This window comes from Harmonia axyridis, chromosome 1 (assembly GCF_914767665.1).
Source record: "Harmonia axyridis chromosome 1, icHarAxyr1.1, whole genome shotgun sequence".
NCBI classification, from domain to species: domain Eukaryota; kingdom Metazoa; phylum Arthropoda; class Insecta; order Coleoptera; family Coccinellidae; genus Harmonia; species Harmonia axyridis.
In genome coordinates this window covers 23,829,405-23,844,510 of record NC_059501.1, presented here as the reverse complement: position 1 = coordinate 23,844,510, position 15,106 = coordinate 23,829,405, and the positions used below count along the sequence as shown (strand labels likewise).

The 15,106-nt window shown below is 34.6% G+C and overlaps 2 protein-coding genes across 9 annotated transcripts in view; one reads left to right on the top strand and one right to left on the bottom strand.

Moving 5' to 3' along the window:
* Nucleotides 1–15,106, bottom strand: part of LOC123680079 (protein madd-4) — a 583,820-nt gene that overhangs the window by 322,321 nt on the left and 246,393 nt on the right. For all 8 annotated transcript variants that reach the window (XM_045617757.1, XM_045617782.1, XM_045617798.1 and 5 more), the window contains one exon: nucleotides 12,684–12,797. In XM_045617757.1, coding sequence (XP_045473713.1) covers nucleotides 12,684–12,746 — 63 coding nt within the window. In that variant the 5' untranslated portion in view covers nucleotides 12,747–12,797. The remainder of the gene's footprint in view (nucleotides 1–12,683; nucleotides 12,798–15,106) is intronic.
* Nucleotides 1,704–5,043, top strand: LOC123680117. The gene is made up of 2 exons (XM_045617829.1): nucleotides 1,704–1,818; nucleotides 2,145–5,043. Exon 2 carries the CDS (start codon nucleotides 2,145–2,147, stop codon nucleotides 4,350–4,352), a length of 2,208 nt encoding a protein of 735 aa, XP_045473785.1. The 5' UTR covers nucleotides 1,704–1,818; the 3' UTR covers nucleotides 4,353–5,043.

The following is a 15,106-nucleotide window of genomic DNA, read 5'->3' as shown; positions in this document are numbered from 1 at the left end:
GCGGGAATTTCGCCGAGAATGAGACCGATCTCGATCTTATTTCGTTGGGTTTTTCTGGGAAATGGGGATGATTGCACACTTGGAATAATTCGGTCTCAGGTTTATGTTCCTGATTACGGAGATGTGATAGCAGGGATGCTTTCAGTGAATGGAGAAGAAAGTATTCGGTTACCTAGAGCTGACCTCAACTTCTTCTTCACTCACTTTAATGTACAGGGTGGGCAAATTTCGATGTTTTAGCACTACAACTTTTGAACCAGAGGAGATAGACAAAATCTGATACCCACTTCTCGATCTCTTTTTCTGAGAAACTAACAAGGGTAGTATTCATTTTTGGCCACCTTCTTTTGTTTTCGAGTTATAAGCGAAAATTGGAAAAATGGCGATATCGAAAAACATTTATATCTCCGCTAATACTGATGATAGAGCTCTGAAATTAAAACATTATACAGGCACTTCTTTACGTAGAATCCAGTGGCGTGCTCGTTTTTTCAAAAGGGTTTTTAATTACGAAGCTATGACTCAAAGTTATGTTTTGTCAAATGGGAACACTAGATTTCTGTGCAATTTTTTGAAAGCTCAATTTTTCCCGATTTCAAAAATATATAATATCGTATGATTCGTAACAATATAAATAATAAAAATGGTCAAAAACCTCTTTCCACCTTAGAGTCTCAATATTTCTATGGTTTTTACTCATTTCTACAAAATTCGAATCTAGATATGTTTTATAAATTGTTACAGGCATTTCAATCAGTTAGATTTCTCCCTTTCCCCCACCCTTATTTGATGTCGTTAATTTAAAAGTGAAAATCAAAAAGATAGAGAATTTTTCAAGGATTAAAATAATAATATTTTTTCTTCAACTCTATATGAAACATTTTCGAGTAAAATTATTTTTTCTACTCGACGATATCTATTACGAACCCTAGCGGTAGAGGTATGAACTTCAGAACAATTTCCAGTGTGCTTTCTTGTACACTTTAGTGATAAGAATTTTTACCGCAAGTCTCTACGATGAGTGGATCCTGAGATATAGCTCGCTTATTTGTCCACCCTATACAAACATTCGTAGAAGAACAGCTGGAACTGTGGTTGAAAATATTGCCTACAATATCATCATGACTGCGATGTATTCTGATACAGATACTATACAAAAAATAATATTCAATATTGTTATAGATAATTCCAATTCAAAAGGAGCATTAAATATTTAACGATGCAGTTATATCAAGTAGGAGCCAGAAACGATTTCGTTTTTTTATGCTGAAATGCTCTGGATATTCCGAATTGAATTAATAGTCTTCTAGCTGCTAATATGGTGTACAAAATATCGTTTTCCTACTAGCGTTTCGAAAGTATTACTTTCCACACGTCAATGCGTGTAGAAAGCAGTACTTTTCCAAATTCGTGCGGAAAAATAGCAAGGGTTCTTTCCGCCCGCAAATATTAAAGAGTCGTATCAATCATCAAATTTTGGCATGTCTCTATGCGGCAATCATAAAATTCAAACATCATATCGCTCGTTTAAAACTACAACGTGTCACAATGGCATAACTCGGTTTTGAGTTATTACCACCATTTTATTCACCGTACTCGAATCTATTTAGTGCAAAAACGTGGTATAATTTAAGCCAATACTGACAAAAGTGTGAGGAAAAGAGAGGGCATGTCACGTTGTAGCGCTGTCTCGTTCGGCAGCTAAGCTTATTTCCACACCGCGCCACCTCAGTGCGACAGTGCAGTGCACATGAGCAGTTGCTCGAGATTTAAGACAACAACGTGTCACGACCTGCATGACACCTTTTTGTAGTAAAGGTAAGTTATTTTATTACTTATTTATTTTATTCTATAATGTGTTACACTTTTTATGTCGCATTTTAGCATTAATAGAATAATTGATCGTACTTGTTCATCACTTTAATAACACGTTGTTACTTTGAAAATGACGAAAATAAAATTGGTTAGTGTTAGCATGTCACGTTGTATGTAATTAACTTTTATACTTATTTAAATTCACACAGCGTTTATAACAGGATGTCGCGGTACATCTTTGAAATGTTGTTATTGAATGAAGAAATTCATCATCTTGTCACATTGTTTATAATAATATTTTACTAATAAAGCTTTTTTTTTCTTTCAAGATGGGGTCACGATCAAGAAGAATATTAGAAATGGCGAACGAAAATTATCATCAAGATGAGGAAACTCTAGCAAAGCGTCGGCGTAGTAATTCTTCTAGCAGCTCCAGCTCACCTAGAAGCTCAGGTGAGGAATCTTTCATCGAATATAGCGACGATTCCGTTAGAGACCCGAATTTCACTGTCAACAAAGTAATAGAAGAAAGTTCAGATGATGAAGAAGCTTACACCTTGACAACTCTGACTACAGTACCTCTAAACGAATTATCACAAGACTTAATAGATAGTGCAGGCATAGAAAATTGTGTTTCCAGTTATATAGACCAACTCATAGGTACATCTGAGGATCCTATTATTGCGGATTTAATATGCGATCAGGAAGAAAATAAAAACACACCACAGGATGACGCTCGTGAAGACGCCGTGGCCAAGAATATTGAAATTAAAACAAATGAAATTACTCCGACAAAGAAGGGGAAGAAGAAACAAAGACGAGAAGAAAAGTGGAAGAAAAATATCGCGAAAGAACTAAGAAACACCGGTAAATCCTACACTTCCATCAGGACTGAGAAAGTTGTGCCAGAACGTCAAATGAAGGAGCCTTGCAAAGATAACTGTTCATTTAAATGTCAAATCAACTTTACCATAGAACAGCGAAAACAATTAAATGAAGATTACTGGAATTTGGGTAGTATTGAAAAACAATGGACGTTTCTTGCCAACTCTACCGAAGTTATCGTTCCCAAAGTTCGATGTGTGAAAATAGACTCTGAGGGTAACCAGATTCCATCCAAGCGTGAACATGTCAATGCATACTTTTTTATGTCATCAGGTAAAAAAATTAGAGTGTGTAAGTTATTTTTTAAAAATACATTGGCCATCAACAACCGTCCTATAGAGACAGCCCTGAAGAAAAAAAATAACAACACAAATATTGCTACAATGAAGGATAAGCGTGGATCCCATGGAAAGCAACCAAAAATTAATGAGGATTTGAAGGCTGGCGTATTATCCTTTATTAACGCTATACCTAAAATAGAATCGCATTACACCCGAGCTAATACGACCAAACAGTACATTGATGGTAGCAAATCGGTAGCTGATCTGCATAGAGATTACGTTGAACTATGTAAATCTAATAATGCTCCTTACACGAGTTATGCCATTTTCTATCGCATTTTCAATCAGGACTTTAATATATCGTTCTTTACGCCCAAAAAGGACCTTTGTGATACTTGCGAAGCTTACAAAAATAGCTCCGATGAAGAAAAAATACTTATGAAGGAATCCTATGATACACACATTCGAGAGAAACAACTTTCCCGAATCGAAAAGGAAAATGACAAGAAGAAAACTGATACAGTGGTTGCTGTTTATGATCTGCAGGCCGTATTTCAATGCCCGAAAGGAGAAATATCCGTATTTTATTATAAATCTAAATTAAATGTTCTGAACCTAACAATCTATGACATACAGCAAAACCTGGTTGAAAGCTTTGTTTGGGACGAATCCAATGCGAATAGAGGAGTGAATGAAATAGGAACTTGTGTCTTTAACTATCTACAAAAGGTTTGCGGAGCTGGTAAGGATTTAGACATCATTTTTTATTCAGATAATTGCCCTGGCCAGCAAAAAAATAAATTCATGGTCGCTATGTACTTATTTGCGGTACAAAAATTTCCAAACTTAAAATCTATCACACATAAGTTTCTCATTAAAGGGCACACACAGAATGAAGGTGATTCTGCACATTCACAAATTGAAAGGCAGGTGAAAAGACAATTGAGAAGTGGACCCATGTACACTCCAGATGCCTTTATAGGTGCAATAAAAGCTTCTAGAAAGAAAAGCTCTCCTATTCACGTTACAGAAATATGTTATTCAGATATTTATGATTGGAAGGATGTCTGTAGTCAAATGAGTTTGGCTATCAACAAAGATGAGAACAACAAGTCTGTTAAATTGGCAGGTCTTAAAGTTATCATGGTTCAAAAGTCTGAACCACGAGCTATTTATTTCAAAACATCGTATGAAGAAACAGAATTTCAGAAAGCGGTTGTGATAAGAAGGAAGAAGGATATAGACGTAGAGGTTAAAAGGGCTTATACTAATAAGCCGGGATTGACTGACAGCAAAAAAAGAGACCTTTTAGATTTGGTTAACAAGAAAATGATACCGTCGTATTATAGGACATTTTTCGAAGCACTTTAATTCGTTTATAGAAATTTTAATTTTGTTATTATTTTTGGGAGTTTGAAAATTTGAGATTTAGATATCTAATCTTTATGCTAAGTACTTAATAAAATAGGAATTGATGCAAGACAACATCATGCATATTTTCAAAATAAGATTACCTACCTACTTCTAAAGTTAATTTTGACACTGATACTGTGATAAAGAGAAGTGAGATTAATATTAGTGCCTAGTTCTGTTCCTCAAAAAAGGTTGATTGTGATATTTCTTTTTCCTAGATCTGTTATAAATTCTTAAATAGTAAATATACCTAAGTTATTATGGTTGTTGTAAAAGAAGTACCTACCTAATTATAAGTATAAACTATGTACCGAAGCTGCCTTTATAAACATGTTTTATAATTAAGTAAGTGTTATAAAAATAGTTAACGTTACCCTAAGTCAAGCAACTTGTGATACTTTAGCAGTACATTTCGATTGAAACCTTTGTTTTGTTACAAATTTTGTTGTATACGATATTATCTATATTTCTTTAATTCATAATACCAGTTCAAATTATAATTATTAGAAGTAAGATTGTCTAGACTGATAATTAAGGTTTCAATTCAGGTACAAAAAACGCTATTTACTTATTTTTGTTATATCTGTTTGCTTAAGACTGATTATAAAACTTGTAAGTTCCACTTCAAAAATAATGTTTTTTTTTTCAATAAATACTCTTATTATAATTTCAACACAGTGTTATTATTCTGTACCACATTCTGAAATATCTTTATTTTATTACCTACAACGTGATATACCCCTATGTCAGTCAGTATGTTCATTATTTTCATAGGAAGAACGTGACATGAAGGGACTTTTTTGTTTAAACTATAGTTTCATAAAAAATATATGCATAAATCAATGAAATTTTCGCTGACATTGATAGTTCATTAGTGAAATTTGAAATGGGAATAAAAATCTTTTTTGTTGCTATCTTACTTTAAAAGTTATAAGAATATAAAAGTTTCAAAGTCATTTTCTCAAAATTCCAGTTTTTCGTTGTGCCACGTTGTAGTTTTAAATGAGCGATATAAATTGATTGAAATTGACGATGAAATACGTTATTCAGAATCAAAAACGAAAAATATCCGTGAAAGTGTTTCATTAACGCAAGTAGGAAAAATTTTGATCCTAACTCATGTGGAAAGTGCCTTTTCCGCACTCGACAGCTTGACCGAATTCCGCTTCACGTCGTTTGGTCAACTGCAGTCTCTTGCGGAAAAGTATCACTTCCCACACTTGTTAGGAAAATAACTATTACCGTCTTCAATCGAACTCAATGCCAGTAATTTATGTTTTCGTCTAGTGTGTGAAATGAATTGCAAATGAATAACCAGTTACAGATTTTGTAGTTTTATTTTTGGTGATATTCATTATGTATATTATTTATGTTGTATTTCTTTTCATTAATTTTTATTTTTATTTTTTTCTTTATTTGTATTTTGATGGGTGTTGAGTGGAGTAGCCTCGGCTAGATTTCGCCCCTAGAATTTGCCAAATAAAGACTCTATTATTATTATTAAATAATTAAACATAAAAATTTTTTCGAGCAATTCAAACACAAAAAATCACAGAGCACTCTCTTCGATGATGTAGGTACTGTTTGTACCATAGGAAGACCAAAAATTCAACTTAATAACTTATTAGTTCAAGAGGAAAAATGTTGTAAGCTAATGGTATTCTCATGTTTCTCATTCGACTAATTTTTAAGCTTGATACGAATAATATAAGTTCAATCATATGCAAAAATCTCGAGAAAATTTGGTATGCAGATTGAAATAAGCATTTGGAAGGCAACCCTGATAGAAGGGAAATTACTATTTCAAGCACTCAGAGTCAAATCCGATGTTGGTGAGAAAGAATCTGCAGCTGCTTCTCAATTGATATTGATCCATTTCACATTTTATGCAGGACATTTCATTGATAAAAATAAGAACTAGAACAGTGAATAGACGATACCGAGGTGGTTCTAGATATACCCCATTTATTGCGTCTGATTAGTTACTGAGATACATGGTGATTCATAAATTCTGTTCATTTCTTTCCAAGGTCATAACATGCGAACCACTCAGTATATTTTTTCTGATTCCCTGAAATCACACTACAATAGCATCATTCGCAGATGACATAGCAACACTCACAACCCATGAAAATGCGGCCACAGCTTCCGAAAAGCTCCAAGAATATCTAGATGAACCGGAGAAATGGAACTAAAATGGCGCCTAACCATCAATGAAACAAAATCAGTCCAAGTAACATTTACCAACAATCGAAACATATATCCACCAGTTCAAATGAATGAAAATCAAATCCCGGTTAAAACAGAAGCCAAATAACTTGGAATCAACTTAGACCAACGCCTCACCTGGGAACAACACATTCGAACTAAAAAGACCCTAATGAATATTAAATTCCGACAAATGTACTGGCTAATAGGCAGAAAATCCAAGGTTTCTCTCCAGAACAAGGTACTGATTTACTAAGCCTTAATTACACCAATACGGCATTCAATTCTGGGAATGTGCCAAGGCCTGAAATATCCAAATAATGCAGAGACTGCAATCCAAAATACTTCGATCGTTAACAGATGGTATACGTTTCCAATTTGACCATACATAATCATTTGAAAATACCCTGTATTAACATAATGATGAAATCAAAAAACCATCGAGAAAATATCAACAAAATCTGGAAGGTCATGAAAACAGCTTCATAGGCCAACTAGCAGAAAACCAGTTCAACAGAAGGAGATAACAGAAAACTTGGCCAATTGATTTCAATTGAAGTTTAGTGAATGAGAAGAATATAGATAACTTCTACATGTCATTTTATATTAACCACATCACATATATTTAATTCTTGTGAAGGGTAGATTGTAAATTTCAATATTCAAGGATATAAAAATCCCTAATCTCGAAACTTGCTGAATTAATGGTCTTCATGCAGTCTTACAAACCCTCTATTATTTTCATTTCCAAATCCTGGCTCCAACCATCTGTAGCAGTACTTCTGTAGGGCATGGAGGAGTTTGCATTTATCAGAGGGATGATTTTAGTTCTACAATCTCTTTTTATCGCGTTAAGACAGTATTTTCTAACCAACCAAGTTTTCAAAGATTGGAATCCTTTGCGAAATGTAGAAGTGAACTCACTCAATGTCAATGTGTTAGGGAATAGGTTATATCATCTTGTAGATGATTGATCTAGTTTAGTGATATATGGAATTTATTGTTATTATGTATATATTATCCGGATGAATGAACTTTATTATTTATTATGATTATTATTATATATTATTGATTATTGAGAATTTTGTGTTGATTTTGTTAATATTGTATGCAAACGTTTTTTACCTCTACTCTTTTCTGTAAATAATTTTGAAAAAAATTAAGAAATAAAAATAATTTTGATATGTATGGAATATATTCTTCGTCTGTAACATAACCCGAAAGTCAATATCCATACTATGCAAGCCCATAAACTAAAATTTCACGATAACTAAGAAAGCACCACGAAGACCGAGAAACTGATTGATGCCACTCAGTAGGAGATCTCATTTATCCAGAGACCTTCCGTGCCTACTTCGACACACTCCATTATACCTACTCGTTCTTCGGAAAACCGCTCTCGGTAGGTAGACCGAATTAGTTCAATAATAATCTGCCTTCCAGAAGAATAATGCCTCGCGTACACGCGATTCAGTCTTGCGAGGAATTGGGGAAATCTGAAATACCGAATGGGAATTCCTCCAACGCGATGCCGGCATTAGAACTGCGTGGAAATCGTTCGATTTTCCGAACGGCATGTTCGTGTGGAAAATTGAAAGCAGAGAGACGCGATAGGCGTTCTGCTTATAGAATGCAATGCGTTTAACTCGATGCCTTCAAATGGGTTTGTTGCGACGGCAACGCGTTATGAGATTTGCTCGTTATTGATTCTCCCGTTATGATAATGATATTTTTTCGTGATTGTGTAGTGGGTCATTCAGGAATTCGCTTTCCAGATATTCTGTATCAGTTTCTAATGAATGGAGAATTTCATTCATAGTCAGGTATATAATGGTTTTGGAGCTCTATTGGCAAATCCAATAATCGAAGCGCTCCCTAGGGGCTATAGAACCAACCTACCAAACCAGTAATGCGTTAAGCTGTATTTAGTTTCAGGTGCTCTTGATTTCGAAATCATCAATTTTTATTGCTTGTGAGTCATTTCAAAATTTCCACTGGCAGAATGCATTTGCTATTTTGGATTCGTATTTGACTGTGTGATGATCTGTGTATCTGCATATCCTTGAAATCAACGTTACTCCAACAATTCATAAACGATATTAATGAAATTTGCTATGATTTTTGAGCTTCAGGTGGTCCCATATAGCTTTTCTATATAAAGCATGTATGTTAAACATGGTCGAACTTAAAATTTCCGATATTTTCAAATCCTGCATTCTACTTGTTGGAGTATAGTATCAGAGCTCTAATGGCAAATCCTATCGAAACGCTCTCTAGAGGCTATATCGCTAATTAACTAAATGAGTAATGCGTGGAGCTGTGTGTAGTTTCAAGTGCTATTGATTCAGATATTTATTATTTATATTGCTTCCGAGTCTACCGAAGGTGGATATATAAAAATTTTCATGTCTGTCTGTATCTTTGTATCCGAATATCCTTGAAATCTCCATTAATTCTTATATGATTCTTCTGAAATTCGCTATGAGTATTTCGTTCATAATTCAGATAATCCTATGTGAAATTCAGTTTTTCAATCTAAAGCATGCGCGTTGAACATGGTCAAACGTGAAATTCCCGATATTCACAAATCTTGCGTTATACTCGTTTAGTGTTAATGAAAACCGGTATGGATATTTGATTGAGTTGTATGTGGTTTCATCAATGATCTAATAATAAGTGAGTAATGAGATTTGCTCGTTATTGATTCTCCTGTTATGCTAATGATACTTTATCGTGATCGTGAGTCCATCGGAAGTTCGCTTCCCAGATATTAGAGCTCTATTGGCAAATCCAATAATCGAAGCGCTCCCTAGAGGTTATATCGCCAACCAACTAAATGAGTAATGTGTTGAGCTGTGTGTGGTTTCAGGTATTGATTCTGATATTTTTTATTTTTATTGGTTTTCAGTCTATCGAAAGCGTAGAGGAATCCTTGTGATCTTTTGAGATGAAAACATTTTCTGGTCTCCGATTTCAAAATCTCGACTGGCAAAATAAATTGGATGAGCCTATGTAATTTTGGTTTCCTTTCTTTGTCTCTGACGGTCTTTGTATGTATAACTCTTTCTAATCGCCAAAAGTATTTTATATGTTCTAAACTACCAGTGACCCACCACTCAAAAGAAGCGGACACTGGATAACTCTTGAATTTCATTCAATATTAGAATATCATTTGATGAAAACTTCAGATTAGGATACCAATTCCAAATTTGACTTGGATGCGTTGTGAAAGGAAGGTGCTATGTGAAAAAACTTTGAAAAATCAAACTATAACACCTTGTATCTCAAAAAAAAGCTTTTTCGGGCTCCTACTTATATGACTTTTGTCTTAAAATGATCTGATGAAGTTGTCATTAAAGTTCGTATTTATTAAAAACACCCTCTACGTATTCTGCTTGTATGGGTTGTTATTTTCAATAATAAACATTCGGAATCGTTTGGGGAAAAAATCTGAAGTATAAATCTTCAATAATAGAATATTTTCCGAGCAGAAGCAAATTATTAACCAGTGTGTAACATTTGCAGTATTTGTCCATATCTAACTTGATCGCTACTCCAACATTTCATGCAATAAATAATCCGAAAGGTCAACCCTAAAAGAGGGGACTTTCCAACCAAATTCAGCATCCACCTTTTAGAATACATCGACTCTCCAAAAAGTCCCATACATCAATGTAGACCTGTCAGAAAGAATCGATTCTTTACCGGGACCTTTCCCATATCACCGAACCAGGAAGTCGAGTCCTTCCATAGTTTTAAATGATATACAATGGGCTGCCACACGTGCAACAGGGGTCGTTATATTTCAGCCACAGGTTAGGGGTAGAAAATCACGTTCGTGCGGGGGTGGGTTTGTCTAGTTGATAAGTCATACTACGATGCGGTTATCTTCCGTTCCTCCTCTTCGTTTTCGCCATTTGGTACAGGCTAGTAAGGGTTTGATAAACCGTGAAATATCCCCATCGGGAAGGAACATGAAACGTCGGCGATCTAGATCCTCTAGAATCATTTAGGAATGATATTTTATCAAGTTTTGATGCTCTAGATTAGGAAGAGAATGATCCCAGGTTTCAAGTTCACGCGAGAAATCTGTGGTGAAAATTTTTAGGGATATCTGTAGGATCCAGTTTTTATTCCCTGTAACGAATTGAGATGGTCAACTGGATGCTTGGAGACCTATTAGTTTCTTTTAGTGTTGAGGGCATGACAGTTTCAATCGATTTACAGGGAACGAATTGTTATTGTACATAATGTAAAAAGGATGTGTTATTCTTCGGGATGTCGAAGAATGTGTCATGTCGGTTGTAAAACTTAAGAGATTTACTGGGGCTGGGAAAGTTCCAGAACAAGACGGTTATGCCAGATGTGTTACATCTGTTTATCAGGTTCTAGTCCTTCTAGAATATTCGATTTCCAGGAATCCGCGAAGATCTTTGGGGGCGGTACGGCAAAGGCTCTTATTGGACTAGGGGATGGTACCTTCCCCTAAGTGTGTGATATTCGAGAGATGGTAGTTCCAATCGGCAGAGAGCACAGTTCAAATTAAACCAAAGACGGATACAGACGGTACAGTTTTAACTTAAGTCGAAGACGAGTTAAGTTCGGGCGGTCAACTTATGGCGTAAGACGAAAAGACGTTTCGCGGACTAGATTAAGACGAGTCGTGAACAAGTTAGAGACGAGACGACCGAAAACTTGAAGTACGACGAAGACGTGATAATCGAAGACGTTTCGAGTAATTAAACTGGAGTTAAAGACGAAATTCAGTACCGTAGTGAGAAACTTGTAATTTGGACGTAATTAAGATCTTCTCAATACTGAGTTTGTACTGTATAATTGTGGCTTTGTAAATAGATGTAAATAATTCAAAAGAGTTTAATTATTACAAATCCAACAAAGTCACGGAGAAAAAGACGAAAGGCCAGGTAATCGAATCATACCTCTAGACGATCGATTAACCAAGCCTACATATCTATGATTTTTTCACTTAAGGTAGATAATGACAAGAGAGATTTTGGTATCTGTAGAAAACTTTTTGTTACCGCTTGACATTTCGAAAATCTGGGGATATTGGCTCTTCTGTTTGTTTGTCCAATTCAACGTTTTTATTTCATTCTTCAAAATTGGTTTGGTCTGTTAACTCAACCCTTCAGGGGGAAAATTGAATTTTTTTTGTGAGGGTTATTTTTTTACCTTTTTTCATCAATAGGATTCATTCAAGACCAATATCTATTTGAAATATTTTTTCCCCTAGATCTTGAAAATATTGAAACCACTGAGCAATAATAGCTACCATATTTCATTCCTCAAGGAGTTGTAGGTATACAAGATTTTCAGGAGAAAACACTTTCCTGGGGCGCATACAGATTAGTTTCATTAACCAAACGTTTAGAAAGTATATCAGGAAATCGAAATGAAAAAAAATCAACTGGTAGCTCTATATCTTCTTCTTCTTCTTCGTCTTAATGCTGGCGCTTTATATATACCCCAGACAGAGTGAAAATTTCCTAGCGTGTTCAAAGAAGATTTTTTTTCTGCCAAATGAAATTGTCATCAATAATCTTACTCAATTCAGAAAATTGAATATTGTCTTCATCCTATTTTAATACCAGCTCTTTTATTATATCATTTCGAACTCCGACTTTTGTTTTATTGTTATTTGGATCAAATTCAAAACATTCGTCCAATTCTAGAATTTTTTACCCAAAATGGATGTGTGAATTTTCGGGATGAGGTTACAGCACAGTGGTTTCTATAGAAACCAACAGAAGTAAGTGTAAAGTGTAATCAAAATAAAATGAAACAATTCGATTAACATGCCAATTAATAATTTTCATTTGTCAATTTCTGAATAATGTATAATATTTAGAAATTCTAACAAAAAAAAATAATGAATATAAAATGAATTTCGGAAATTATTGTTTCAAATATTTCATTTGTATTATGTACACTTCATTCCGAAAAATATCTTTGGTATAATATTGACTGATGGATCATTCTGGACTGATGAATATTTTTCTAATATCACCATGCTGATATTGAAAAGTTTTTTATATTCGATGGAAATATTTCATAACTCACCACTACGATAAGGAGGAAGAGGAGTCTCCTTATTTTAACGCACTCCATTAGTAAGTGTTCCATTGTTTGTCACCCACTTCTTACATAATATTCTAACTATCCATCAAAGTTGATCTGAAAAGAAGAAAATGAAAATTTAGAATATATATTGTTTATTATGTATAATATTTCCTTAGATACAACAATTATTGGTGCTCTGGAGAGCCAATATGATTTCATAACAAAATTTTTGGTTTATTTTTTCGATATTCTATCTGTGATCTCCATGGTATTCATCAAGCTATAGAAATGAAATTCTCGACGAAGCTTATACTTGTTACACTAAATGTGCACAAAAAATAACATCCTAAAGGCATGGTAGGCGGTTGCCTAGGGCGGCAAAATTCAAGGGCGTCATTTCAAGCTTGATCAACAAAAATCACATGTGTAGAAATTCAAAATACCGAATCAGATTCAATTCGGTCAGCAACAACAGGAAAGAATATCGACAAATTCAATCAAATAATTAATATCAAATACCATCAAAGATGCAACATTATACTCATAAATACTCAGATGTTGCGTGATCTCATCACAGTGCTGTTTATGCGTTATTGACGCTAAAAAAACCATGCACTCATCTTGTCGGTGTTCGCTTTGCTGAACGTTGCCGAGTTTTATTGCCACTTGGGGCGGCTTCCGGATTATTTTTCTTTTCAATTCTCTGATCAGAATGTTGATTCCTCAGAGTGGAATGCAAAATATAGGAGAAACGATTTCATTTCACCTTTTCCAACTCATCCTTCTTGAAAAAATATTCGGCTGTTTTATTCAATCATGTCAAAGAAAAAAAAACGAATTTTTTGAGCGTTTTATGGAGTAGCAACTCAGCAGAAGAATTTGAAAACTGAATTCAATTCATATAATATTACATAATTCATTCATAAGAATTGAGTTGAGCACGTTTATTGTTTACTATATTCCACGTTTCCTGAATCATCTATTCGTTTCAATTTGAATTAAAAAAAAATATTTACACTTAAATTACGTTTTTGCTTTCCTGAAATACTTTTCATGAAAAAGTGTGGAGTTTTCCACACTAAATCTATAAATACGAATTCACGAACTCAACCAAATCGAAATTGTTAAATAACACACATTTTGACGATATGATATCTGGTCAGGAAAACGAGCGCATTCGCCATTTTGTGTAATGTTATTTCAAATCTGAAAAAAGATTGATTTGTAGATACTATTAACAATTTGTTAAGACTTCTCTATCTATCATTATTGAGGATAAACTGCACTTTTAATAATAACTCTGCAAATGACCAAACATCGCCGTTCTCTTATATTTTCACCAGACGAAGGCACGAATTCAGGAAGTGGTGCTGAATCAAAGCGCATAATTTTTTCAGACGTCAATAAACAATCCATATTATGGCTTTATTGCTGCAACATAACTGCGCAGCCAACAATAATGTTATTGTTTTTCAGTTTTATCTCGCTAAACTGGTGGCGATCTCGGAATCGCAGTAAACACTGAAACATTATTTGAAAATACGAGCTGTATGCTAGTTTGAGCGATAATCCCATTTCAGCATGAAATATTTAGGTGGCTTCTTTCTGATATGTTTGTTTGTGTGCCGGATCGATGACATCATCGCTGTTGGCCAGCCTGTCTCTCATTTCTATTCCGTTTGCGTACAGTGTGCTCATCGGCATTGTTTTCACGGATATTGGATTGTGAGCATTAGAAATTGTTTTCCTACGATTCGATAGATAATAGTTATTGTGGATATGGATAGTGAACATCACTGAGCCCCTCAATTTCGAAAATTGAAGATGAACTTTTCCTTGTTATAATATTCTGCTACAAAGTTGCAATTCTGAGGCGGTAGCAGGAATGTTGAAGCCCAAGAGCCAACGCCATCCAGACCCTCGTCATTTTATGAAAGCTCAAAGTTTTTCTGGGCATGTCCCCTATACAGGTAGAGACGACTGTGGAGTTTGGGTTGTGGTTACTTTGGCAGGTACAAGTAGTATTGGTGTATTAGAACCTTGATTTGGTTGAAGTAAAAAGCTCAAATTTTTAAAATTTCTTCGAGGGAACTTGAAAACACTCGTCATCCATTGCTGAACAACTTGGGGTAGCAACTGTCAGAAGTGTCCGGTAATGAATAACCAGTTTCCTCAAGTTATCCCGAAAAAAATATAGAAAAATTGAGTTTTATAAAAGGTGTACAAATTTACTTCCGCCGTTTTGCAATAGATGTCTGCAGCGGAAGGAGGTAGTCGAAATAAATGGATCGTAGATGTCATATAATAAGCTTAGGTATTTGTAAACATAACGCCATCGAAATATAAGTCGATTTGTGTCTGCATCATAAAGTTATTCTTGATTAAACATGTCAGCTTACGAGCCAAATTCTGGTAATTTGAGG